Source organism: Cricetulus griseus, assembly GCF_003668045.3.
Source record: "Cricetulus griseus strain 17A/GY chromosome 1 unlocalized genomic scaffold, alternate assembly CriGri-PICRH-1.0 chr1_0, whole genome shotgun sequence".
NCBI classification, from domain to species: domain Eukaryota; kingdom Metazoa; phylum Chordata; class Mammalia; order Rodentia; family Cricetidae; genus Cricetulus; species Cricetulus griseus.
This window is the reverse complement of record NW_023276806.1, coordinates 256,100,795-256,126,377: the sequence shown is the minus strand read 5'-3', so window position 1 is coordinate 256,126,377 and position 25,583 is coordinate 256,100,795. Positions and strand designations below refer to the sequence as shown.

Sequence of the window (25,583 nt, the reverse complement as noted above, 5' to 3'; positions counted from 1 at the left end):
TACTCTTAAACACCCATCCTTGTCTCCAGCCTTTCTTTCCCATTCTATTAAAATATTTATGTAAAATTATGTGAATGTGTGCAGGTGGTGCAGGTACAGAGTCTAGAAGAGGATATCAGATCCCCTGGAGCTGGAGTTCCAGGCAGCTGCGAACCAGCTAATATGGATCCTGGGAACTGGATTCAGGTCCTCTGGAAGAGAACCAAGTGGGTTTTTGTTTGTTTGTTTGTTTTTTCGAGAAAGGGTTGCTCTGTGGCTTTGGAGGTTGTCCTGGAACTAGCTTTTATAGTCCAGGCTGGTCTCGAACTCACAGAAAGCTGCCTGCCTCTGCCTCCCCAGTGCTGGGTTTAAAGGCGTGCGCCACCACCACCCGGCTGCACCAAGTGCCCTTAACCACTAAGCCATCTGTCTAGCCTCTCCCTTTCCCATTCTTCTGGCCGCTGCTCTCTGTGTAAGGTTCATTGGCTACTTATTTGCCCTACTGTAGGAATCCAGGGCCAGGGCCTCTTACATTCGGCACAAGCAGGATTACTATTATTATTATTATTATTATTATTATTTTAACTTTTTAGTCGTAAGTTTTTTGTTGTTTTGTTTTGAGACAAGGTCTTGGTGTGGTTGAAACTGGTCTCAAACTGGCTATAACTAACGCTGGTCTGTAACTCCTGATTCTCCTGCACCTTCCAAGTGCTGGGATTACAGGAGTTAGACACCACACCCGGCTCCCACGGGTTTGTTTTTGATGGATCTCCTCCAGTTTCTTAACATAGTCGGTTGGCTACTAGGGTAACAAATATATTCCTCCATGCCACTCTGAGGTTTGTGTAATTTATGGCATTGTATTTTAATCATCTCTTATACAAGTCTGTGTACCTCGGCAGAGTGGGAACTCCCTGAGGGCAAGAACCCAGTCTTACCCACTAGAACACCAGCTTGGGTGCGGCAGCGGCACAGGTAAGGACGGGATAGGTTTTTTAGGACACTGAAAGATGAGGCTACTTTTCCACTTCATTCTTAGTGGCTCAAATGCAGCTGGTTTACCGAGCCCGGCCGGCATCCTTGCAGTAGATACCGGGACCCACTTCTTGAAGCTGCAGCAAACCAGGTGTTCTCATTTTATTTCAGTCGGATTCCACCGCGGATAGGCTTCCGCTCTGCTCCCTTGCAGCTGTGAACTAGGACAGACTTGCTGAATGCTCAGGAGGACCCTTGGGAGTCTTCTCTATCAAATGGACGTGTGCAATTTGAGCTACTTAAACTCCTGTGAAGAGAAGAAAGGTGCCCTTTCCTGTTAGGGCCTCTTTCCTAGAGTTCGGACGAGGCAGGGCAGGTAGCAGAGCAGGGGAAAACGTGAGAGCCACTTCTGGAGGGAAGGAGCAGAGCTCCAAGGAATGAAGAATAGCAGAGGACGACGCACAGGTGACGCTGGAGAGCAGCATTGCCAGCCAAGCTCGGGTTTCCCCGTGGCCCCGCCTTCTTCACGAAGCCCGACCCTCTCTAGGGCGGGACCTTCCCCTCCAGCCAATTCTGGGAGCCGAACCCTGGCGGTTTGTACTCTTTCTTTCCAATGAGAAAAAAGGGAAGCAGCTTGGCTCCAATGACCAATCCGAGGAGGCGGCGCCTGGTTGTCAGGCAGGTTTGTAAGAGTTAGGGCCAATTGGAGGCGCAGCCACCGCTCGGCCCGGGCGCAGCGCGCAGGCGGTGGCGAAGAGACGCCGAGCGGGCCGAGTGCGGCCGAGCAGAGCCGGAGCCGGAGCGGGGCCGCAGGAGCCGGGCCGGGTGTGGACCGGCCGAGATGCCCTATAAACTGAAGAAGGATAAGGTGAGCGTGGCCTTTGCCCTTGCGCCTCCGCCGCGGGGCCTGCGTGGAGCTCTGGGAGGGGCCCGAGGCAGGCCCGGGACAGCCTGAGACTGACCCTCCGGTCCGGCCCCCCGCAGCACTCCCGGAGCCAGCCCTTGGGCCGCATGTCTGGCAGCACCCCCAGCCCGTGCAGCAGCTGGGACAGCTCTCCTTCTTTGCCCCGGACAGATTCCCCCCACCTATCTCTTTTCCCTTCCTCTTTGCTCCTACCCCTGGCCCCCTCCAGATCTGCTCCACTCCCAGCTCACTCCCTTGCTTTTTCTCCCCGCCTTCCTCTGTCCCCGATCCCCCACGGGTTTGGGACAGCCCTCATCTAAGACTGCATCTTCCTCCAGTACTACCCCCACCCCCGCCCTGTGCAGCCCCTTCCCTCCTCTCCTCACTAGCCTATAAAACGGCCTCTTCACAGTTCTGCACAGTCCCTTCTCCCTCCACGACAAGCCCCTGACCTAGAACCGCTCTGCTTTTTCTCTCCTCCGCCCAAATCTGGCCTAGGCCCCTCCCTCGAGTCTTCCTTTACACACAAACTTGTAAGTCAGGACTGAGCCCTTCCTTCTGTTGATGGAACCCCAGAACGTCGGTGCTGGAAGGCAGCTTTTGAGCACATGCATTATAGTCCCTAGTGGTACAGATGAGGAGACTGAGGCTGAGTCAAGAGAAGGGACTTGTCCAAGGTCACACATCCTGCTGGAGGCCCAGCTGCAATATTAGGTCTCCCGACTTGGAGGGCTCTTCTGTGCAAGTGCCTAACTGGTATCATCTGGCTTCTATGGTCACCCTAAACCAACAGGCTCCCCCCCCCCCCTTATCCCTTAGGATAACCTTTGCATTTCCTTTTTTTTTTTTTTTTTTTTGCACCTGTGCTGGATTTCTCTCCTTCTTGAGTTATATTAAAGCAGGAATCTGCGGGTTCTGTTTAGTTTTCTTACTCTGCAGCCCAGCCACCCCTGGACATTCGTACTTTGTCATAATGCCCTTACACAAGCCATTTCTTTATTTGCATAGAGATCAAACCTAGGGTCTTGCAAATTGCTAAGCATGTGCAGTACCACTGAGCTACACTCCCAGCCCCACAGGCCCTTGGTTGCTGTTGCCTTCTTTCATTTTCTTCCGTCTGCATACTGCCTTTACCTATATCCTTCATCCCTACCCTTTGTTTCCTGCTGTTGCTGAGATCTGACTCAGGTGTGGTTCCTCTGAGGTACAGACTTATCCCAGGATGCTAGGGATAAGCCTCCCCCAGCTTTCCTTCTCTTGGGGCTGGTTCTGGCCTGGTAGTGTGGTCCACTCCCCTGAAGATCCCAGAGGTTGATTGCATTCATTGTCCCCCAGTTGAGTTGTGGTGCTACCTCCTCACCTTATCAATCAAACTCTTTATCCTGGGGCTGTCGTGGATTTGCCAGGTAGCTCTGATTATGGGTTGTCACCATAACTTCTCAGAGACTGAGATTTAGAGCATAGAGCTGGTAATGGTATCCTAGGTGCTGAACTTCTAAGGTGGTGAGCTGAGCAGAGTTGTGGGTCCTACCCAGTCCCGTCCTTGGGAGTGGGTTTGCCAAGATGGTTTGGGTCATTCATCCATAGAAACTGCACATTCAAGATAGCTAAGCTGGAAACTGATGGGTCAGATTCTTATCTGTCTGTAGTTTTTTGTCTGTGGATCAGATCCTGTCCCATCTGTAGAAAGCCTTTGCCTACTGGATGATTATAAGCCATGAGGGATTTGGTTGAGAAAGGGTGTTGGGAGGATTGGGATCCATGGAAGCAGGCATGGAACCCTTTATGAGATTAATCTCCTACACTGGCCTCCTTAAAGTTCTGAGGGGGAGAGAGAGATAACAATGTGACTCGGGTGTACCAGGATGAAGGCACAAAGACAGGTGGGTGGAGGCTCCTTATTGCTCATCCATCATCACCTGTCCCCATTCTCCTTTATCTCTGTGGTCCCAGTGCTCGCTATCCTTCACCGTTTCCTCTGTGACGTCGGCCTGAGCCTTCATTTACAGACTCTCTGTTCAGCCCTGGGTACAAATGAATTGTAGACAAGTCTTGTCTTCCTCCTTGAGGTAGTCACTAAACTGTTGAGGTTTGGCATCTCCTTGCACACAGTAGGTAGGTGCTGAGTCAGTCTGTGGAGATTTGCACTATTCTCTTCTGAGGTTGGATTTGGGTCTTTCTATTTTCCTACATGAAGTATCCTGCTCCCTCCTGCTAACTTATTCACGACAATAGACTTAACCAGCATTGGGAGTTTATGTGCCAGACTGGGCTAAGGGAAGTGGCTCCTATTGTTGTGAGGATAGTGAGGACCAGAGGCTAGTTACCTCCTCATTCTCGAATAACTGGTAAGAGTTGAGCTCAAACACGGCACTGGCTTTAAACCCCAGTGCCTCACATCATGTGACAGCTGGGCCGGGCCACAGTGTGTGTGCTTCACCTGTTCTTCAGCAGGCTTGTGGGCCCTGTTCCCCTACACCCACTCACACCCACACACCAAGGCAGCTGAAATCAGGCACATTGCCTGAGATGTTTCTCAGACGTCGTGCAGTGCCATAAGGTGGGTGGAGGGGACAAGAAAAGTAAGCAGCGTATGATGAAGTGTAGAGACCAGACTTGCGTGAAGACAGGTCAGCTTTGTTGGAGGGCTTGTGTCTGTTGTGTGCTGTCAGTCACTTTGCTGTGGTGTCATGGCTGCACCTCTTTTTTTTTTTTTTTTTTCCTCTACCACTTGCTGTGAGCAATTGACAAGAGCCAGTGTGGCCAGCCCTGTGAGTAGGCAGGGGGAGAGTGCTCAGCCCGAAGAAGCCCCTTCCCCTTGCACAGCACCAAGCCACTCCCCATCTGAGAATGGTTTTCCTCTCCACCCCCGGGAAGCCTCCCCCCTGTTCCAGCCCACACAGAACTCTCTTCTCCCTGAGATCCGTTTGCCCCCATAGTCACAATCATTTGATTTAACACTTCTTGCTGAGGGGCTTGGCTGGTGTTGAATTGCAGACTCTCAGAGCTGGAAGTGATTTCCAAGGTCCTCCAATCCAGCTCTCATCTAAGGCTTGAATCCTTTTGAGACACATCTCAGAGGAGGTCACCCAGCCTCTGCTCAGATGCTCAGGCCTGGGAGCTTTCAGCTTCACTGGGCAATCTGTTTCCTTACGACACTGTGAGAAAATCCACCCTTGTTGGCCTCAGTCTATCCTCTTTCAGTGTCAGTGTCAGCCCATTTCTCTTGTTCCTCTGGGTCCATGAGGATAGATTGTGTCTTTAGTACACATGGCAGCCCTCCCTCTGCCGGTTAAGCTTCATCTTGCTCCCCCACCCTTCTCCCTTCTATTGTTAACTATCCCGGTTCCTGCAGCTGTTGCACTTTAGGCTGAGCCTTTGAATACACTGCTAGAATGGGCTGCATTTCTCTTTACAAGTAAGGATTTCTTGTTGCTCCTTCACAGGCTCATGCTCATGACCAAACTAGACCCACTAGCTTGGTTCTGTGGGGGCCAAGACTCCACGTAGGTCTGTTAAGTGGGTGGAAGTTCCCAAGGCCTGCAGTGGACACCACAGCATTGATTTGTGTTGAGCTTGCAGTCAGAGCTGCATCCTCAAGTCTTTCACATTCTCCCCATCCTGTCCCTGTGTGGTTGCTTTTGTTTTGGCCCAGAGCATGGGAAGAGATGGCTGGACAGGGCTCTGAGCCAGTTGCCAGGTTCCCAAGGGAACCTTTAGATTGATGCTCACAGTTTGTTAACAATTCAGGACTTCACCTCCATCTCTCGGCCACTGTTTGTTGCCCGAGGCGCTCTTGGGCAGAACCCTTCTAACTGTTAGCATCCTGTTAAATACCTACAGCACCCTCTCTTTTGGCTGCTGCTCATGACATCTAAACAGAAGCCTCTGGGTCTTTCTGGATGGCCCTGAGGGGAGAGAGGTGGTTTCTGCGTGGAAGACTTTGGCACCTCTGATCAGGCTGCTCAGATGCTATTCCAGTAAACTGTCTCACCTTAGTTCTTCCTGACTGAGGCTTCCTAACCCTAACCCATTCACTAGCCTGGCGAGGAGACAGATGAAGACTGCTGTCATGCTTAATCATTACATTGAGGTTGGCTTCCTAACCAGAATCTAAAGTCCTTAGAGGGGCTCAGTCTCCTTTGTGTGTCCCACGGTCAATATAGTAGGATTTTTTTTAAATTTATTTTTGGTTTTTTTAAGACAGGGTTTCTCTGTGTAGCTCTAGCTGCCCAGGAACTTGCTCTGTAGACCAGGCTGACCTTGAACTCAGATATCTACCTGCTCCTGCCTCCTGAGTTCTGGGAAGAAAGGCTTACACTACCATGCCCAGCTGATACAGTAGGTTTTAATTGAATCAGCTGGATAGTTCGTAGTTAAAACAAAGAAGGGGGGGTGGTCAGAGATACAGCTCAGTGGTAGAGTGTTTGGTAGCATAGATAAGGCCCTTGGTTTGATCCCCACTACTAAAAAAAATAAAAAATAAAAAGATTTTAGAGATTCAGGCAAGGCCTCTCCTTTCTCCTGGTCTTTACTAACCCTAATTCCATCTTCTCCCTGCAGGAACCTCCCAAGCTTGCCAAAGGCACAGCCAAGCCCAGCAGCTCGAGCAAAGATGGTGGAGGGGAGAACGCAGATGAGGTAAAAGATACACACATGGTCCTGGTTCCAGTACAGGTGCTAGCTGCAGCTCCTTGATGGCTGGGGGCAAGAGTCTGAGGGAGACAGTTACACAGGCAAAGGCTTCTACAGCCTAGATGGGAGAGTAAATCTAAACTACTTTTGGACAGGAATTGGCTGGTATGGAACAAATAGGTACTCTAATTCTTTCAAGTTCCTTAGATTCTCATGGAAGTTGTTTTCTGCCTGCACTTTTTAGTGTTGGTAACTCCCTTCTCAGTGAATGGGGGTATGGCCAGTAGTGGTCCCATGCTTAGTATGCTTAAGGCCTTGGGTTTAATTTCCAGCATGTTCAAGTGTATGTTGTAAGGATGTCTTTCTTGGGGTAAAAACCATGGAAAGAAGTGAGGTCCATTTAGGCATGTCTGTAAGTTCATCATTTGGGAAGTTGATGATCACAAGTTTGGAGCTAGACTGTATGACATAGCAAGACCCTGACTCAAAAAGGGGTTGGGGGTGCTGGGAGATTTGTGGTCCTGGAGAAAAGGGGCAAAGTCCACAAATGCTTCATGGGATGACAAGTTACTTTGGTATGGATCTGGGTGGGGCAGGGGCTGGGGATACTTGGTGTCCCTGAGTTGTGCAGGGCTGGGTCCACTGCTGTTGGTCTCAGTGTGACCAAAGGACAGTTATGAACAGAGGTCAGCACAGCTCAGCAATCTAGGGCTATAAAGCAATAAACAGGCAAACAAGATAGCCAGAGAGTAGAGGGGCTTGGGGAAATTCAGGGATGCCCTTGAACATCTGGGGACAGTCAGTGGTGTGCTTTGTTTGCTGAACAGTCTTGTGAATGTGTGGGAGCTGCTGTCATTCTCTCTGCCTTTTCCTTCCTGCTCTTTGCTGCTCTAAACTGTTAGGAAGCAGAAGTCTTAGTTACTGGGTGGTCTTGGGCCTTCCCTGAGAAAGGAGATTGACAAGTGTTTTGGTTAACTATTGATTTAGATTTTCCAGGCTACTTGTTGTTCCTGTCCCTTCTAAAGAGAAACTGGAAAATAGTTGAGTTATTGACCAGTATTAAAAACGCCAAGAGAGACTCAGAGTCAGGACTTAAAGGGAGAGGAAGAACACTTAGAGGCCCTCCTCACTAACATTCTTGTAGTTATTAGGCACCCTGGTTATTATCTGCTTAGAGAAGCCTGTCTTGACCACTCACCTCCATCCCCAGGGCATGGCCAGGTCCCCTCCCTGTGAGTTGCTGTTTTGTCCCTCAGTCCCTTGGCTGCACTTCACAACTGTAGTTAAACAGTTCCTGGTGAGCTCACTGTGTATTGGTATGGGAGCTTCTGGAGGATCTTACTTGCCTGGCCCAGTGTGGGCACCCACATTTGAATGTTGTAGTGAGTGAAGAGTGGACTAGTGAATGAGTGAGAACTCACTCACTGAATGGGGAATGAAGTCAGGAGTGTACTAAGGTCTGCTGCTGTGGTTTCTCCAGGTCAGGGACATGGTCTTAGTATCTCTAGAAACGGAGGGTGTCACATTCACCCTGGGCTCTATTTTATGAAAAGCTTCCCCGGGCTTATCTATATGAGGTAGCGACAGGAATTTTTCTTCATGACTTTTCAGAAGGTGCTCTTGTATGGATGGCAGACAGATGCCAAGAAAATTGGGGACCAGGTTGGGAGGCCATGGTCTTTTTTTTCTTTTTATGTGTTTTTTTTAATTTTATTTTTATGTGTATGGATGTTTTGCCTACATGTATGTCTGTGCACCATGGTCATGCCTAGTATCCGTGGAGGCCAGAAGAGGGGCATTAGGTCCCCCAACAGGAGTTGCAGGTGGTTGTGAGCAGCTGTGTGGGTGCCGTGCATCAAGCCTGGGTCCACTGAACAGCTGCCAGTGCCCTACACTGCTGAATCGCCATCTCTCCGGCCCTGAGACCATGGTTTTAATGCTGTTCACCACATCTCTCCTGCACACCTTTTTCTAGTATAGAATTTTGAGCTTCTCTGGCCAACTCTTAACTATGTTACGCACTTGCCAGAAAGTATTTTTCAAATAATCCTAATAATTGTAGCAGCTAACATTTACTTTATTGAGAAGTTATTTTGTATTGGTTTATCAAAGCAGCCAAACAGATTACCATATATAGGTGGCCTTGAACAGCTGAAATTAATTTTCCTACAGTTATGGAGGCTAGAAGTCTGAAGTCAGGGTAGCATAAAAGACATGGCCTAGCTGGGCGGTGATGGCACAGGCCTTTAGTCCCAGCACTCGGGAGGCAGAGGTAGGCAGATCTCTGTGAGTTGGAGGCCAGCCTGGTCTACAAGAGCTAGTTCCAGGACAGCCTCCAAAGCCACAGAGAAACCCTGTCTTGAAAAACAAAAAACAAACAAACAAAAAAGACATGACCTGGGATCTCTTTGTTGTTGTTGTTGTTATTTTAAATTTCTGTGTGTGGCTATGTGCACATGTATATAGGTACCTGCAGAGTCCAGATGGAAGTGTTGTGTCCCTGTAGTATCCCTGTGGCTGGAGTGAGCTGCTGTGAGCTGCTGTTGTGGGTGCCGGGAACTGAACTCTGGTTCCTCTTCAAGAGCCTCTGTGACATCTTTCCAGCCTCTGAGGTTCCTTTATTTAGAATTTAAAAATTTGTGACAGGTTGGTTGTTCTCCCTTTAATCCGAGCAATTGAAAAGGCAGGGGCAGGGGCTGGAGAGATGGCTCAGAGGTTAAGAGCACTGACTGCTCTTCCAGAGGTCCTGAGTTCAATTCCCAGCAACCACATGGTGGCTCCCAACCACCCGTTACGATATCTGGTGCCCTCTTCTAGTGTGCAGATATACCTGGAAGCAGAATGTTGAATACATAGTAAATAAATAAAATATTTAAAAAAAAAAAAAGAAAAAGAAAAGGCAGGGGCAGATCTCTGTGAGTTCAAGACCAGCCTGGTTTACATTTTTGAGACCAGGTCTCAAATTTTGACTCACTACATTTATTTGTTTGTTTTTATTTAGTGTATGTGTGAGTGTGCCAAGCTCTACCAGTGGAAGTCAGAGGATGGTTCTCTATCCACCATGTAGACTCAGGGATTGAACTGAGGTCATCAGGCACAGTGGCAAGTGCCCTTTACCCTCTGAACCATCTCATTGGTGTCTTTTATTTAGATTTAAAATGTTTTCAGTTTACTTTTAATTTTTGTATATATATGTGTATGTGGTGTCTGCAAGTGTGTGTATATGTGTGTTCATATGTGTGGAGGTGCCTGAGTTTGCACATGTGTGTAGAAGTCTGAGTCTGACATCAGATGTCCTTCATTTGCTCCTCATCTTTATTTTGATGTCTTTTTCAATCTCTGTGGCCTTTATATATTGAGTCAGACTAGCCAGCTTGCCCTAGGGCAGTCGTTCAGTGGTTTTCAACCTGTGGGTCTCTACCCCTCAAATGACCCTTTCACAGGGATCTCATACCACATATCCAGCATGTCAGATATTTACATTAGGATTCTTTTTTTTTTTGTTTTGTTTGTTTTTTTTTTTGGTTTTCGAGACAGGGTTTCTCTGTGTAGCTTTGGAGCCTATCCTGGCACTCGCTCTGGAGACCAGGCTGGCCTCGAACTCACAGAGATCTGCTGCCCGACTTACATTAGGATTCTTAACAGTAACAAAATCACAGTTACGAAGTAGCAATGAAATAATTTTATAGTTGGAGGTCACCAGAACATGAGGAGCTGTGCTAAAGGGTCGCAGCATTAGGAAGGTTGAGAACCACCGGTCTAGGGCTTCTGTCTGTGCTTCTGGTTTCTGGGGATTGCAGGTGTGCCGCCATGCCACCTGGCTTTTATGTGTGTCCTGGGGATCCCAAGCCATTCACCACAATTACATAGCAAGCACATTACTGTGCGAGCCATCACCCCAGTCCTGTCTAAGGTTCTAGGGAAAGGTTTGTTGTGTGCCTCCCTGGTGGCCTTTGACAGTCCTTGGCCCTCCTTGTCTTGTAGATCACCTCAGCTCCTCCCCTCCCCTCCCCTCCCACAGCGCTCTCCCTGTTCGTCTTCATCTCTGAATCTCCCTCTAAGAGGGCCACAAATCATTAGGGATATCCTATCCCACCTAGTAATGCTCATTTTCACTTGATTACGTATATCTGTAAAGACCCCGCTCCCAGGAAAGTCACATTCAAAGATTTAGGGTGGACACAGATTTGGGTGGGACACTGCTCAACCCGAATATGTTGTGCCAGACACTAATACTTTGCATGCATATCTAACTGTCACTGCATTCCCCTAGGATCACCCCTATTTTACAGATGAACTGGAGGCTCAGAGTGAACGGCATTACTCTGTGAACAAATGGCAGAGCTGGGATTCATAGGCTAAATGAAGCACTGTCTCAGAGAATCTAAAAGAGGGTCCTAGGGTAGAAAGGGGCTTTGAGAGGCCAGGTGAGACTCTCTGTGTCCTTAAAGAGCATTTAAGGCTCTTTTCCGTCTGACTTGGAAAAGATGGATTCTTGAGCACCTGCTGGCTTGTTCTGGATGCAGGGATACAGGGGTGCAGAGAGGAAGACACAGCCCTGTCTCCCCAGCCTCAGCTCCACGGCATGGTTGTCAGACCTTTTTGGTTTTGTAGTCTTCTCCTTTTCTCTTTGCAGTACTGGGGACTGAACCAGGGTGTCACTTAAGCAAAGCATATGTTTTACCACTGAGCTGTATCCTCAGCCAAGTTCTCTATTTCAAAACCAATTTGAGCTGGGTGTGGTGACCCACAACAATAATTCAAGTACTCCAGACCAAGAGGCAGGCAGATCTCTGTGAGTTCAAGGCTAGCATGCTCTACATTGTGTGTTCTAGGCCAGCCAGGGCTACACAGAGCGATCCTGTCTCAAAACAAAAGAAAATAAAAACAACCCACCAGGCTGAACACTGGTGCACACACCTTTAATCCCAGCACCTGGGAGGTAGAGGCAGGTGCTCTCAATGCTAAGACAGACTTCAAAGCTATACAGAGAAAACCCTGTCTCAAAAAAAAAAAAAAAAAAAAAAAAAAAAAAAAAAAAAGCCAAAACCAAAACCCTCAAACCTCACTAAAGTCTAATTTGAGCCAGGTGTGCTCATTCGTGCCCGTATCCTAGCACTTGGAAGGTTGAGCCAGGATGATTGCTATGAATTCAAGGCTAGCCTGGTCTACACATTAAAGGTCCAGCCCGGCTTGGGCTATAATATGGAACCCTGTTTACAAACAACATAAAATTAATTTTGGAATCTCCTACAGTTAAAATCCAACATCCATAGCGATTCTGAGCTGGCCTCACTTTGTTCTAGCATCTGCCCTGGTTATTGTCCCAGTGGAAGTCATTGCCTAAAACAGAGAGCTCCCCTGCCTGAAATGTGGCCTCCTGTGTGCAGCTCCACTGCTCTGGACTGCTGTATTTTCCCCTCTCTCTCTTTTTTTTCTACTAAACTCACATTTATCCTTTAAGAGCTATATCAAAACACACCCGTTGAGGGACTGAAGAGATGGATCAGTGGTTAAGAGCCCTGCTGATCCTGCAGAGGACCTGAGTTAGAATCTTAGTGTCTATGTGGGTGTCTCACAACCACCACAATTCCAGCTACACATAAACACACCCCATAATTTAAAAATAAATCTTTTTTTAAAAAAGTCATCTCTTGAGAGATGTTTTCCATAATTCTTACAGGCAATTTGTAACCCACTGCTCTTTGTTTCCATAGCCTTTGTGGTCTTGCTCTGGTATTTCCCTTGTCTAGTCTCTGGCTCTTTGACAGCCAGGGCCATGTCCTAGTCACCTTTCCCTCTTTAATGCTTGGCGGGTGTCTAGAGAAGAAAGGAAGGATGGGAGGATTAAACAGGACTAGATGGAGCTCTGAGTGTGACAGTGGGACAAGGTGCCTTTGCGGTTCCTGGGTTTTTTGTTTTGTTTTGTTTTTTGATTTTTTGAGACAGGGTTTCTCTGTGTACAGTGAATGCTGTCCTGGCATTCACTCTGTAGACCATGCTGGCCTCAAATTCACAGAGATCCACCTGCCTCTGCCTCCTGAGTGCTGGGATTAAAAGTGTGTACCACCACTGCCTGGCCTGTCTTTTTTTGTACACATTTATTTGTATATTTATTGTGTGTTTGCACAGCTGTCATGGGACAGCTTGGTGGGAGTTGATTCTGTCCTTCTAACATTTGGGTCCTGGGGATTGACCTCAGGTTGTCTGTCTTGGGAGCAAGTGCCTTTACCCACTGAGCCACCTTGCTAGCCCTTGTTAATTGTATTTTGCACCAGAGTCTTGCTGTGTAGTCAAGGTTGGCTTCAACCTGCAGTGATATTTTTGATTTTGTCTCTTGGGTGCTGGAGTTATGGGTGTGAACCATCATGCTTGGTTCTATCTATGCATTTTGCAATTAATTTTGGTTTTTTTAGACAGGGTTTCTCTGTATTGTTTTGGAGGCTGTCCTGGAACTCACTAAGACCAGGCTGGCCTCCAATTGACAGAGACTTGCCTGCTTCTGCCTCCCAAATGCTGGGACTAAAGGTGTGTGTCACCACCGTTCGGCTACAATACTAAAACACAATAGTAAGGGCTCGGGATGTAGCTCAGCTGGTAGAGTGCCTGCCCAGAATACACACAGCCCTGGGTTCTGTGCCCAGCGGCACATCAACAGTGTGGTGGTGTATGCACTTGGGAGGTGGAGGCAGGAGTCCTGGGTACAGGAAGGCTTCCTGGGTGGGTGTAGATCTGTTTAGAAAGTCTTTCCAATCTCTATGGAGTCTCAGAAGGACTAGACAGGACAAAGTACAGCTGGGAGACAGAATGGCTGGGTTGCCTTTGTCGGCTACCCTCATGGTGGCTTCAGTTCTAGAGGGGCTTGCTTGCCCCCTACCCACCCAAGGACAGTGGAGACCCATTAGAAGGAGCTGGAGGACATCCAACAAGCAGATGAAGGGTAGACCAACAGGAGATGGCCTCACTGGGCCCTGGTCATCGGGGACTTTACTAGATGGGCTGACTGTCTCAGATGTTTCCTGTATTTGGGGGACCTACCAATGGCCCTTACAAAACTAGAACTGGGGGCTAGGGTTATGGTTCAGTAGATGAGCACTTAACACACAAGCATAGAATTCTAGTCTTAGAACCATGTAAAGGCCCATGAGGTGCACACACTGGTAATGCCAGTGAACCTACAGCAAACTGGGAGGTGAAGACAGAATTCTTGGAAGCTCACAGGCCACCTAGCCTGGCATTTGTACCAGTGAAGAAGAGACCCTGCCTCAAACAAGATGGATGGCAAGAAGCAACAACCTGGTTGTTGTCATCTGACACCCATATGCGCAATGACACACATGAACATTTACCTACACATCATATATCACACATATACATGCACATACAAAACAAAACAAAACAAAACAAAACACTGCAGTGCCTGAGTGAGATGAAGCAGACAGCCCCTCAGTTGCTTTCCAGCCATGCCAGCATTCAGCAATGCAGTCTTAGTGTCGAAGGGCCCCTTGGGCATCAAATTATTTTGTTTTGTTTTTCAAGATGGGGTTTCTCTGTGTATTCTGTGTTCCTGGCTGTCCTGGAACTTGCTCTGTAGATCAGGCTGGCCTTGAATTTGGAATGCCACCATGACATTTTTTTTTAATGATTTATTTATTTATCTATGTACATTGGTGTTTTGCCTGCATGTATGTCTGTGTGAGGGAGTTGAATCCCCTGAATATGGAGTTACAGATACTTGTGAGCTGCCATGTGGGTTCTGGGAACTGAATCTGGGTCCTCTTAAAGAGCAGCAAGTGCTCTTAATCACTGAGCCATCTCTCCAGCCCTGGACATTTTATTTTTAATCCAGACAACTCTGTGTTCTCTTGAAACCCTACTTGGACAAAGGTTGGGAAATTACTGATCTAGCTAACTTTTTTTTTCCTTTTCTGTGAGATAGAGTCTCACTATGTAGCTCTAGATGGAACTCACTATATAGACCAGGCTGGCCTCAAACTCTCAGAGATCCTCCTGCCATGAGTGCTGGAATTGAAGGTGTGCTCCACCACCACTGGCTGATCTAGCTAACTTCCCTTCCTCTCTACTCTGCTGCTGCTGCTGCTGCTGCTATACAGACATGCTCTAAGACAGTGGTTCTCAACCTTCCTGATGCTGCGACTCTTTAATATTAATAAAAAGTTCCTCATGTTGTGGTGACCCCCAGCCACTGCTCTAAGGACTTCTATGGAGATAGGCCTGCAGAGAGGAGGGCTGTAGGAGAAGCCTATAGGGAGAGGCTTGCAGGAGGAGGCTTGGTTCCTGTTCAACCAAACATCCATGATAGAGGCTACTTCTGGGAGTACCCAGAGGGATACAAACCAGGGCCCTGGCTTTCAAGAAATTCATTGTCTAGTCCACTGGTTCTCACCATGTGGGTCTCAAGACCCCCTGGGGCATTAGAACAACCCTTTTGAAGGGGCCACATATCAGATATTCTGCAGATATTTACATTATGATTCATAACAGTAGCAGTAGCAAAATTATAGTTATGAAACTGCAGTGAAAATAATTTTATGGTTGAGGGTCACCACAATGTGCGGAACTGAGACTTTATAGAGTCTCAGCATTGGGAAGGTTGAGAACCGCTGCTCTAGTTGAAGGAAATGCCACATAAATAGACTAAGGAAGAGTTATCACTTTGGAGGCAGTGGAACAGACAGACAGATAAAGGAGGCTGAGGTGAGCACCTAGGGCCACAATGAGCTGATTCAACTTTTTGGAAGAGGTGTGATTCCCTGAAAGATCCAGTACCTTCCTGGTCTCTGCTTTTTCAAAGGGGACATTGGACTCAAAGGCACATTTGAGCAAGTTGGTTTGGGGAGGCATTTCCAGGGTGCATTTCTTTCTTTCTTCCTTCCTTCCTTCCTTCCTTCCTTCCTTCCTTCCTTCCTTCCTTTTTTTTTTTTCTTTTCTTTTTTTTTTTTTTTGGTTTTTCGAGACAGGGTTTCTCTGTGGCTTTGGATCTTTTCCTGGCACTCGCTCTGGAGACCAGGCTGGCCTCAAACTCACAGAGAACTGCCTGTATCTGCCTCCTGAGTGCTGGGATTAAAGGCGTGCGCCACCAACGCCCAGCTCCAGGGTGCATTTCCAGGACCCAGGTATAGAAATAAAAATGATTACAGGTGCAGTAGCAGCAAGAACAGCAGACACTTACAAAGCAGTTGTGTGTGCCAGGCACTCCACGCTTCCATTCATACTGTAGTCCTATAAGCCGGGCAGTGTTGCCAACCTGATTTTACAGATGAGGACACAGAGACCCAAAGAAGCTGTGTACTCTGCTAGAAAGTTCCAGAGCCAGGGGCTGAATCTAGATAGTTCAGCCCAGGGAGTTTATTTGGTGATTGACTTTTTCTTTTCCTTTTTAAAAGGTTTTGTGTGTGTGTGTGCTTCCTCATGTATGTATACATATGTATGTATAGGTTCCCAAGGCTAGAATGAGAGCTTCAGACCTTTGGAACTAGAGTAGCAGGCATTTGTGAGCTGCCTGATGTTGGTGCTGAGTTCTAAACTCCGGTGCTCTGTATCAGAGATTAAGAACAGTAAGTACTCTTTGGGGGCTGGAGAGATGGCTCAGCAGTTAAGGGCACTTACAGAGTACCCGTGCTCAATTCCCAGCATACACATGGCAGCTCACAACAGTCTGTAACTCCTGTTCCAGGGGATCTGATACCCTTATACAGGCGAAACACAAATGTACCTAAAATTAAAATAAATAAATAAAAAAAAAGAGCAGTAAGTACTCTTAACCACTGAGCCATCTCTGCCATCCCAGTAGTTTTGCTGTTGTTTTGGAAACAGGGTCTCACTCTTAGCTTGGAACTCATGGCCATTCTGTTACCTCAGCCTCCTAAATACTAGGATTAATGCAGCTATAAGCCGACATGCTAGGCTTAATGTATTCTGTTTGTTTCCAAAACAGGGTTTCTTTGTGTAGCCCTGGCTGTCCTGGAACTCATTCTATAGACCAGACTGGCCTTGAACTCAGAGATCCACCTGCCTCTGCCTCTTGAGTGCTGGGACTAAAGGTGTGCGCCACTACGCCTGGCTTTTAGTGTGTTCTTGAACGTTAAGCTTTACAGATGAGAGTTTGGTTGTTCTCAGGCAGGGAAGTGAGATACAAGTGGGGTGGGAGAGTCTACATGCTCACCAACTACTGATCTCCCTTTCTCCCTCAAGGCGTGAGCCCTCCCTGAATGAACAAAGGGAGATCCCAGAGTCCAGCACACCTTTCGTTGTCTGGAATGACACTAGCTCATTGCTGGTCTCCACAGGCGATGTAAGATTATATAGTATATAGTCTGTCCCCTTCCTGTGTTACCTGAGTCAAACCAGTTCTCTAGGGTTGTTTGAAGCAGAGAGCCAGATGACCACAGTGGTAATGAACCATGCTGGACCCACCAACCTGCCTGAGCCGACTCTGTTGCCTTTCATTCTCTTGTATCTACATAGAACACAGGCTTCACAGGATTAATTATTTAGTTGCTATTCTGGGGATTGAACCTAGGGCTAGGCAAATACTCTGCTGTGCAGCTCTGTGCCTGCACCTCTTAACCTGAGTCAGTCTCCCTCAGTTGCTCAGGCCTCCTCCTCTTAGCCTTAGAATAGCTGAAACACAGGTGTGAGCCACCAAGGTCACTCAGTTTAGTGGGGTTTGTTGTTGTTTCGACAGGGCCTTACTGTGCAGTCCTCTCATTGCCTCCATCCAAATTCAGGAATTGCCAGGTGTGCATAATACCCAGTTTTGTTTTGTTTTAAGATTTATTATTTTTAGGGAGGATAGCCAGGGATATACAGGTAAACCCTGTCTGGAAACCCAAATAAACAAAAAAGATTTATTACTTTTATGTGTATGGGTGTTTTGCCTGCCTATATATGTGTGTGTGTGTGTGTGTGTGTGTGTACCATAGGTATTTTTGGTGTCCTTGGAGGCCAGAAGAGGGCATTAGATCTGGAACTGGAGTTGCAAGCATTTGTAGGCTGTTATGTGGGTGCTGGGCATCAAACTGGGGTTCTCTGGAAGAGCAGCCAGTGCTCTTAACTGCTGTACCATCTCTCCAGGCCAGTATTCACCTTTTGTTTGTTTGAGACAAGATCTCACTATGCAAGTCTCACTGGCCTGGAGCTTGGTATGTAGGCCAGGTTGGCTTTGAGAGATCCACATGCTTCTGCCTCCCAAGTACTGGGATTAGAGGTATGTGCCACTACTGCCCAGCTAGGATTTTTGTTAAACTAAGTTGCTGGTAAGCTGCTAAGACTTAAGAATGAATTTCTTTTCCTTTGTAACTGAAGGGTATAGAAGATTTAGTCATCTTAGAGTACTCAATGAATTGTATGTCGCACACTGTGCTACCTCCCAGATGTCCTCAAGACATAGTGTTTCCATTGTCCAGAAGATGCCTCGGTTGTCCCTCAGTCAACTTTTTAAAAAAAATGTATTATTTTTAATTACTCATATTTACATATCCATACCCCCTCTCAGTCAACTCCTGAAGCTAGGGTTGAAATCCACTCCCCTACTGCCCCCACTCCCGACTGAATTCAGCTTTGCACATACTAGGCAAGCGCTCTACCACTAAGCTAGATCCTTGGCCCCAAGAATTACTTTTCTCTACTTTTCTGATTTCTGTCACCACCCAGTCACTTTTGCCTCCTTATGATGTGAACACTTTGAAGGCTGTGGATACATAGGTAGGACGGTAGGACTTCTTGGCCGTTGAATTCTGCAGCTATAACCATAGTTATCTCTGTCCCTGGCCTACCTGGCAGGGACAGCTTACTACCACTCTACAAGTGTGAAGAGGCTAGGGATGGATGGTCAGGGCTGGGTAGGTAACATCTCTTGGAGAGCTGGCTTCAACAAATTACTTTTTTTTCGGTTTTTCGAGACAGGGTTTCTCTGTGTAGCTTTGGAGCCTATCCTGGCACTCGCTCTGGAGACCAGGCTGGCCTTGAACTCACAGAGATCCACCTGCCTCTGCCTCCTGAATGCTGGGATTAAAGGTGTGCGCCACCAATGCCCGTAACAAATTACTTTTATGTCCAGGTCCAGCCCCAGCCCCAGCCTCAGACACCATCATCCAACAAGCGTCCCAGCAACAGCACACCACCCCAAACCCAGCTCAGCAAAATCAAGTACTCAGGGGGGCCCCAGATCGTCAAGAAAGAACGACGGCAAAGCTCCTCCCGCTTCAACCTCAGCAAGAACAGGGAGCTACAAAAGCTTCCTGCCTTGAAAGGTATTCACAGACAGACAGGGACTGATGAACTGGGCTTGGGGGCCATGAAGATTGGTTTAGGAGTCTATCTTTGGGGAAAGGGTGTTCCATAGACATGGGGGTTCAACTGTGACAAGGTGCCAGGGTGCAGAGTGGTGGCAGGGGGAGAAGGGAAAATCTGCAAAGGCAATGGGACGTGCATGAAGAATGATGGGGCACACCTGACCGCTGAGACCTCCACAGATTCGCCAACTCAGGAGCGCGAGGAGCTCTTTATACAGAAGCTACGCCAGTGCTGTGTCCTCTTTGACTTTGTGTCAGACCCACTCAGTGACCTCAAGTTCAAAGAGGTGAAGCGGGCAGGACTCAATGAGATGGTGGAGTATATCACCCACAGCCGTGATGTTGTCACTGAGGCCATCTACCCTGAGGCTGTCACCATGGTGGGCATAGGGGAAGGATACAAGGGGGGAGGGATGAGATCCCCTGAGGAAGCCCAGGCAGTGTTCTAAGTTGGGCTCACCCTCAGTTTTCAGTGAATCTCTTCCGGACGCTGCCACCTTCATCGAATCCCACAGGAGCCGAGTTTGACCCTGAGGAAGATGAGCCTACCTTGGAAGCTGCCTGGCCACATCTCCAGGTACCAGGGCAAAGGGACAGGATGGGTCTGGCTGTAGGACACAGGGTCATTCGGGACTGCAGTAAGAGGGCGCCCTCCAGGCCTGTAGGACACAGAGTCATTCGGGACTGCAGTAGGAGGGTGCCCTCCAGGCCTTGGGTCTCAGCGAAGCTCCTTCTCCTCCACAGCTCGTTTATGAGTTCTTCTTACGTTTCTTGGAGTCTCCAGATTTCCAGCCAAACATAGCCAAGAAGTACATTGACCAGAAGTTTGTACTTGCAGTGAGTCTGCCGTCCCTGCGTTCCCATGAACTGTAGCCCCACATGCTGGACCTGTGTCCTGCCTGCTCCTTTCCCTTATTTTGATACACTGGGAGTTCAGCTGTGTCCAGTACAAGGCTCCCGAAGAAACTTCCAGTGTAATTGGGAAAAAAAAGAACGAAGTGCCTGTCTTCACTCAGTGGGGTGGATATGCATATGCAGATAGCACATTGAATGAGCTATATAATAAATTCACTCTGCTTTTCAGAGGCCCCATCCCACTCCCCAGAGAGCTTTGCGATTTCTCCTGGCTAGAACCTTGTGACCCCAGGCCATTGCCTTCCCTGGGCTGCTGGTTCATTCTCTGCCTTTCCTAACCTTCTGCTCCTAGCTCCTGGACCTATTTGATAGTGAGGACCCCAGAGAGCGGGATTTTCTTAAGACCATTTTACATCGCATCTATGGCAAGTTTTTGGGGCTCCGGGCATATATTCGTAGGCAGATCAACCACATCTTCTACAGGTGAGGCAATGAGCCCAGGCTTGGGAGCATAGCATGCCCTGCCATGGTGGGATGGGAACAGGAAGGCAGGGAAGACCACACAACGCTGGAGGAGTGGCGTCAAGAGAGTCATCTTTCCTTAGGTTCATTTATGAGACTGAACATCATAATGGGATTGCTGAGCTCCTGGAGATCCTGGGCAGGTGAGTGAGTGGGGAGTGCAGATGCCACTGAATGCTGGGGGAGGGCACACTGTATAAGCCTTTGGTCCTAAAAACACCCCTTGGCTTCTAGCATCATCAATGGCTTTGCCTTGCCCCTTAAGGAAGAGCACAAGATGTTTCTCATCCGTGTCCTGCTTCCACTTCACAAGGTCAAGTCCCTGAGTGTATACCACCCTCAGGTGAGCTGCATCAGAGACAGGGGAGGGAAGGGCTCCCTGCTGACCCAGAAGAGTGGTGGTAATCCTCCACACCTCCCCTTCCATTCTGGGATCTCATTTGTCACTGAGTGCTGAGGCCTTCTGAGAACTGCATTTTCACTTCCATCCTCAACCTTTTGCAGTTGGCATACTGTGTGGTACAGTTCCTGGAGAAGGAGAGCAGTCTTACTGAGCCGGTAATTTCCTTTCTGGGGTCCCAGTCATCAGCAGTGCTTGCCCATCTATACCTGTTGGTTTTGTTTCTGTCATTTGTGGCACTGGCTGTCAAACCTAGGGCCTTGTACCTATCAGACAAGAACTTTATGACTGAGCAAGAAACCCTAGCTCCGGTCTGTAACTACTGAGTAACACTGTAAGTGTACGCTCAGGAGGACTGAGCATGTGGCTTCCTTTCAAGGGAATCAAAACCTATATACTCAGGAGACTGACCCAAGTCAGAGAAGCCATGTGGTTAGCTGAGGGTGGCATGGGACAAGGCAATAGAAAAGCTTCCCAGAGAACTGAGCATTGTTAGCAGTTTTATCCTCACTTCTTCACAGGTGATTGTGGGGCTTCTCAAATTTTGGCCTAAGACCCACAGCCCCAAGGAAGTGATGTTTCTGAATGAGCTAGAGGAGATTCTGGATGTCATTGAGCCCTCAGAGTTCAGCAAAGTGATGGAGCCCCTCTTCCGCCAGCTTGCCAAGTGTGTCTCCAGTCCCCATTTCCAGGTAAGACCAGAACCGTATCTCCCAGACACGGCAGAGCAGGCCTTGAGGACTGCAGGGAGTGCCCACTGAATGTCACTTCTCCTTGCCAGGTGGCAGAGCGTGCCCTCTACTACTGGAATAATGAGTACATCATGAGCCTGATCAGTGACAATGCTGCCCGAGTCCTCCCTATCATGTTTCCTGCACTCTATAGGAACTCCAAAAGCCACTGGAACAAGTAGGGCACCGAGTTTGGGCTGGTGGTGGGATCTGGGTATTCAAAACTCTGAGGGTGTACAACTCAAGAGACAGGGATTTCACCTGGCCACTCAGCAAGCAGAGCTGGTGCTCACCAAGTATTACTAAGTAGGTCCTTGACAGGTGGACTGGCAAGAAAAGGTGCTAATGAAACATCCTTGCAGTGCCAAGTAGCTGACCTGTTTCATACCACAGACTGGGAGACCTAGGCTGGAAGGAACTATGTGGCATGCTTTTGTAGACAGACTTTCCTGCAGAAGGCAAGTGTAGTGTGGTGCTGACCGTCTTTACTGGGAAGCCACGGAGCATGAGCCAAGCAAGGTTTAGGATGTGGGGCCAGGATTAGTAATAAGGACCATCAAATGCTCTCAGGCCATATATGATTTAGTAAAGAGTTAGCTGCTTCTACAGTGTAGAACTCTGTGAAAGGAATAGGAAATGGAAAAGCTTTTGGCAGACACTCGAAAACAAGCAAATTGGGGCTGTGGCACTGATGGCAGGCTCAGGCCTCTTGCACACCATCTTTCTCTGGGTGGTAGGACAATCCATGGACTCATCTACAATGCCCTGAAGCTCTTCATGGAGATGAACCAGAAGCTGTTTGATGACTGTACACAACAGTACAAGGCAGAGAAGCAGAAGTGAGTCTCCTATAAGGATTGGGACCTTCTACCTCCAGCTCACTGTCCCCAATCCCAACCTACTGTTCCCTCCCACAGGGGCCGGTTCCGAATGAAGGAAAGAGAGGAAATGTGGCAGAAGATTGAGGAGCTGGCACGGCTCAATCCCCAGGTGAGGCTTTTATGGCACTGCCTTGTCCTTTTAGAGGGGAGATACTGTGGAAGAAGAATGAGGCAAACAGGCTTTGAAGTGCTCACCATTTGTCCATGCCTTGCCCTCTCAGTACCCTATGTTCCGAGCTCCTCCACCACTGCCCCCCGTGTACTCCATGGAGACAGAGACCCCCACAGCAGAGGACATCCAGCTTCTGAAGAGGACAGTGGAAACAGAGGCAGTGCAGGTGAGAGAACTAGGTCAAGGGTCAGGTTAGGATGGCAATCACAGGACAGCAGAACCAAACAGGAGAAAACTGAACTTCTTGGGAACTAGTCACTATTTCTTGCCTTCTCCCTGTCCACACACAGATGCTAAAGGACATCAAGAAGGAGAAAGTGCTGCTTCGGAGGAAGTCAGAGCTGCCACAGGACGTGTATACCATCAAGGCACTAGAGGCACACAAGAGGGCAGAGGAGTTCCTGACTGCTAGCCAGGAGGCTCTCTGACCTTTCCCCTTCCCACAGGGTTACAGCCCACCCAGCCCTGGGACGCAGCCCAGCCCTCCACCCTCTGCTCCTTATTGGCTGACCTGGGGCAAAACAGCACCTCTCTGGCTACTCTAGAGGATGCAGGCACTGGAAGCAGGGATGCCCAGAGCGCTCCCTCTTCTCCCCTAAATGTGTTCATGCCTCCCTGTGGCTAGTACAGACAGGCTGAGCACTGAGTGCTCAGTGCTCAGACAACCTGGGGGTGCCTGTCCCCCTGCTCCCCACCCCACAGCTACCTGAAACTGTTGTGAGAAACACAAACACAGGGGAATCACATGCTCCTCCCTCCCCTTCATCCTCATCAAAATGAGGTGTCTCTCCTCTCCCATGCAGGGTAAAGCAGGAGATTGTCACCAAAGTTACATCAAGCTCCATTGGCCCTTGGAGTGAAGAGCTGGAGAACCGACCCCCAGCAGCACAAATAGGCCCCTAGCCCTAGCATTATGCAGGCAGGGGTTGGTGGTGGTGTGTTCCTTTTATCCTCCACCTAACCATGACAACACAGAGGTCAGAAATGTATGTTATGGACACTAGATGAATATAGGCCCAGTGGACCAAGGTGGGGAGAATGAACCATCTACCTGGCCCCTCTATGGCAAGCAGCAGTCCTGGGATAACAAACATGGAAGGGACCACCCGGTGGCTGACTGCTTTCAGCTATGGAGAAGGAAGTAGGAGCAGTGCCCCAGGCATGGCTCCTGCAGCACCTATTTCTTTCCTTGCTTATGCTGATGCTGGGCAGGCCATCACCTGTACCCTTTGGGCACTCAGAAAAGCAAGGACTGGGGAGGGCTGGACCAGGTTTCAGGGGCACAGGCAGTGTGGCTTCTGGCTGTGTACATAGGGTGCTTTATTCTCCACAGAATGATACATGCTAAGGTGGGTTGGGCTCGGGCCAATGTCCCCATATGTACAGAACTGAATAAAGTGGGTCTCTGAGAGTCTGATTTGCCTTGATGTGGAAAGGGACATGGGAAGGTGGGTGTTAAAACCAGAGTTGTGTTAGTCCTGTGCTGGTCCCGGCTTGCAATGTAGGGAGGAGACGGGGCAGCTCTCCGTGTGGTTACTTCCAGGCAGGGGATGCCTGCCGGGCTTGGAGGGCTTTCTGTACTACATCTTCCCACTGAGCATCCGATATCTCCCGAGCCCAGGCAGGGACCCCTGGTGCAGGCAGGCTTACTCCAGCCATCGTCCTTTTCACCAGCTCCACGTGTTCTGAAAGCATAGCCACAGGCTGGTTAGGGAAGACATAAGGGACCACTTCTCCCTATTCCTTGAATCAACACAGGACCCCTGACTCTGGAATCACCAATTCCACATTATTGCCAAGTCTAGCTAAGTAGCATTTCACCTAGATTCTGAAGTCTGAAATCTGTTAACAAACTTTTTTCCCCCCCTTTGGTTTTTCGAGACGGTTCTCTGTGGCTTTGGAGACCAGGCTGGTCTCGAACTCACAGAGATCCGCATACCTCTGCCTCCCGAGTGCTGAGATTAAAGGCATGTGCCACCACCGCGCCTTCTTTTTAAGAGTAAGGTGGTTCTTTGAAACTTCTTACTGGTTTCCTTCACGGGTATTCCCAAATGAAAGAATGAGCTTTTTTACCTGGGTCCATGGGGATAGAGCTGTGGCTGCTCAATGCTGCAGCTCCCTCCTCATCTTCATCCTCACTCTCTAATGGGGGGTCTGGCAAATGAAGCCCCAGGGCCTGCAGAAACAGGAGGTCATTTGCATCCAGGTTTTGGTGCGCTGTTTCACCCTCTTTGGAACAATCCCTCCACCCTACCTGGATCCGGTCTTGGATGTCAGCAGCTCCATCCTCTCCGTCACCCACCGGTGCCAGCTCCACCTCTTCCTGTTCAGGGTCTTGATTGAGGGGCTGGTAGGAGTAGCCTGCTGGGCCTGCTCCTATTTCCTCCTGCTCTTCCTCAGGTTCTTCACTGCTCCAATCCCCAGTTCCTTCTGTAGGACCCTGATGTGGCCCTAAGTCCTCAGATTGATTGGGGAAGATACGTTCAGGGCCCATGGTGTCTCCCCCTAGAACTACTGCTGCCATCCGGGCAGGGGCTGCAAGGACAGAAAGGCGGGATAGGGATTGGATGAAACCAAGTCCGCTTTCATCCCACGATTTGCAGTGTCCTTTTACATTCATAAAACCCACTTCCCTCTCTCAGAGCATCTTCCTACCTTCTCCCATCCCTTGTGCCTCCCCGCCTTAAGTCTGGGTTCTCATATTGAACTCGAGCCCACCAGTCTTTAATTCTCCCGATTCCTGAATAAACAGACAACCGGAGGGCTTCACCGCTTCCGAAGAGACCGTATCCAGAACCTCGCCTTCTCCCGTCACGCCCCTCCCGGGCTTGGCAACTGCAGGTCGCCGGACTACCCACGATCGCGCGTCCCCGCCCCTCATCCCTTCTCTCTGGGCCACCGCAGTACCGCCTAAAGAAAGCCCTTCAATGGCCCCCGGCTGCAGCGTCCCCTACCCGCCCCCACTGACTCTTGGCGTTGGTGTTTGCTCGCGCCTCACCCTCTCAGAGCCCACAGCCGGACCCGCACCTTCACTTCCGGCGGGGCAGGACGCGCTGCGGCTCTTAGTCCTCCAGCCCCGCCCCGTGCCCAAGACTGACGCAAGCGAGGACGAGAAGTCCGCCTCCGCCATCCCCTGCCCGGACCACAAAGAACAACATTACCCAGTGACCCTCGGGAGAGCGCCGTATTCTGCGCACGCGCACCCCCCTCCG

General features: G+C 49.1%; 2 protein-coding genes across 3 annotated transcripts; one reads left to right on the top strand and one right to left on the bottom strand.

Moving 5' to 3' along the window:
* Window positions 1-1,659: 1,659 nt before the first annotated feature.
* Ppp2r5d (protein phosphatase 2 regulatory subunit B'delta) lies at window positions 1,660-23,782 on the top strand. The gene is made up of 16 exons (XM_027389163.2): window positions 1,660-1,822; window positions 6,422-6,499; window positions 18,576-18,768; window positions 18,991-19,190; window positions 19,277-19,387; window positions 19,555-19,647; window positions 20,018-20,148; window positions 20,271-20,330; window positions 20,422-20,530; window positions 20,692-20,745; window positions 21,109-21,279; window positions 21,369-21,496; window positions 22,056-22,157; window positions 22,236-22,308; window positions 22,421-22,537; window positions 22,662-23,782. The coding sequence occupies exons 1-16, from the start codon at window positions 1,796-1,798 to the stop codon at window positions 22,797-22,799; spliced, it is 1,785 nt and encodes a 594-aa protein (XP_027244964.1). The 5' UTR covers window positions 1,660-1,795; the 3' UTR covers window positions 22,800-23,782.
* Window positions 23,675-25,527, bottom strand: Mea1 (male-enhanced antigen 1). 2 transcript variants are annotated; one of them, XM_027389170.2, is made up of 4 exons: window positions 25,370-25,527; window positions 24,626-24,906; window positions 24,445-24,547; window positions 23,675-24,056 (listed from the first exon to the last, which is right to left on the bottom strand). In XM_027389170.2, exons 2-4 carry the CDS (start codon window positions 24,893-24,895, stop codon window positions 23,905-23,907), a joined length of 525 nt encoding a protein of 174 aa, XP_027244971.1. In that variant the 5' UTR covers window positions 24,896-24,906; window positions 25,370-25,527; the 3' UTR covers window positions 23,675-23,904. The 2 variants fall into 2 exon arrangements, with proteins under 2 accessions (XP_027244971.1, XP_027244970.2); XM_027389169.2 differs by having other exon boundaries at window positions 25,399-25,512.
* Between the last annotated feature and the right edge of the window lie 56 nt (window positions 25,528-25,583).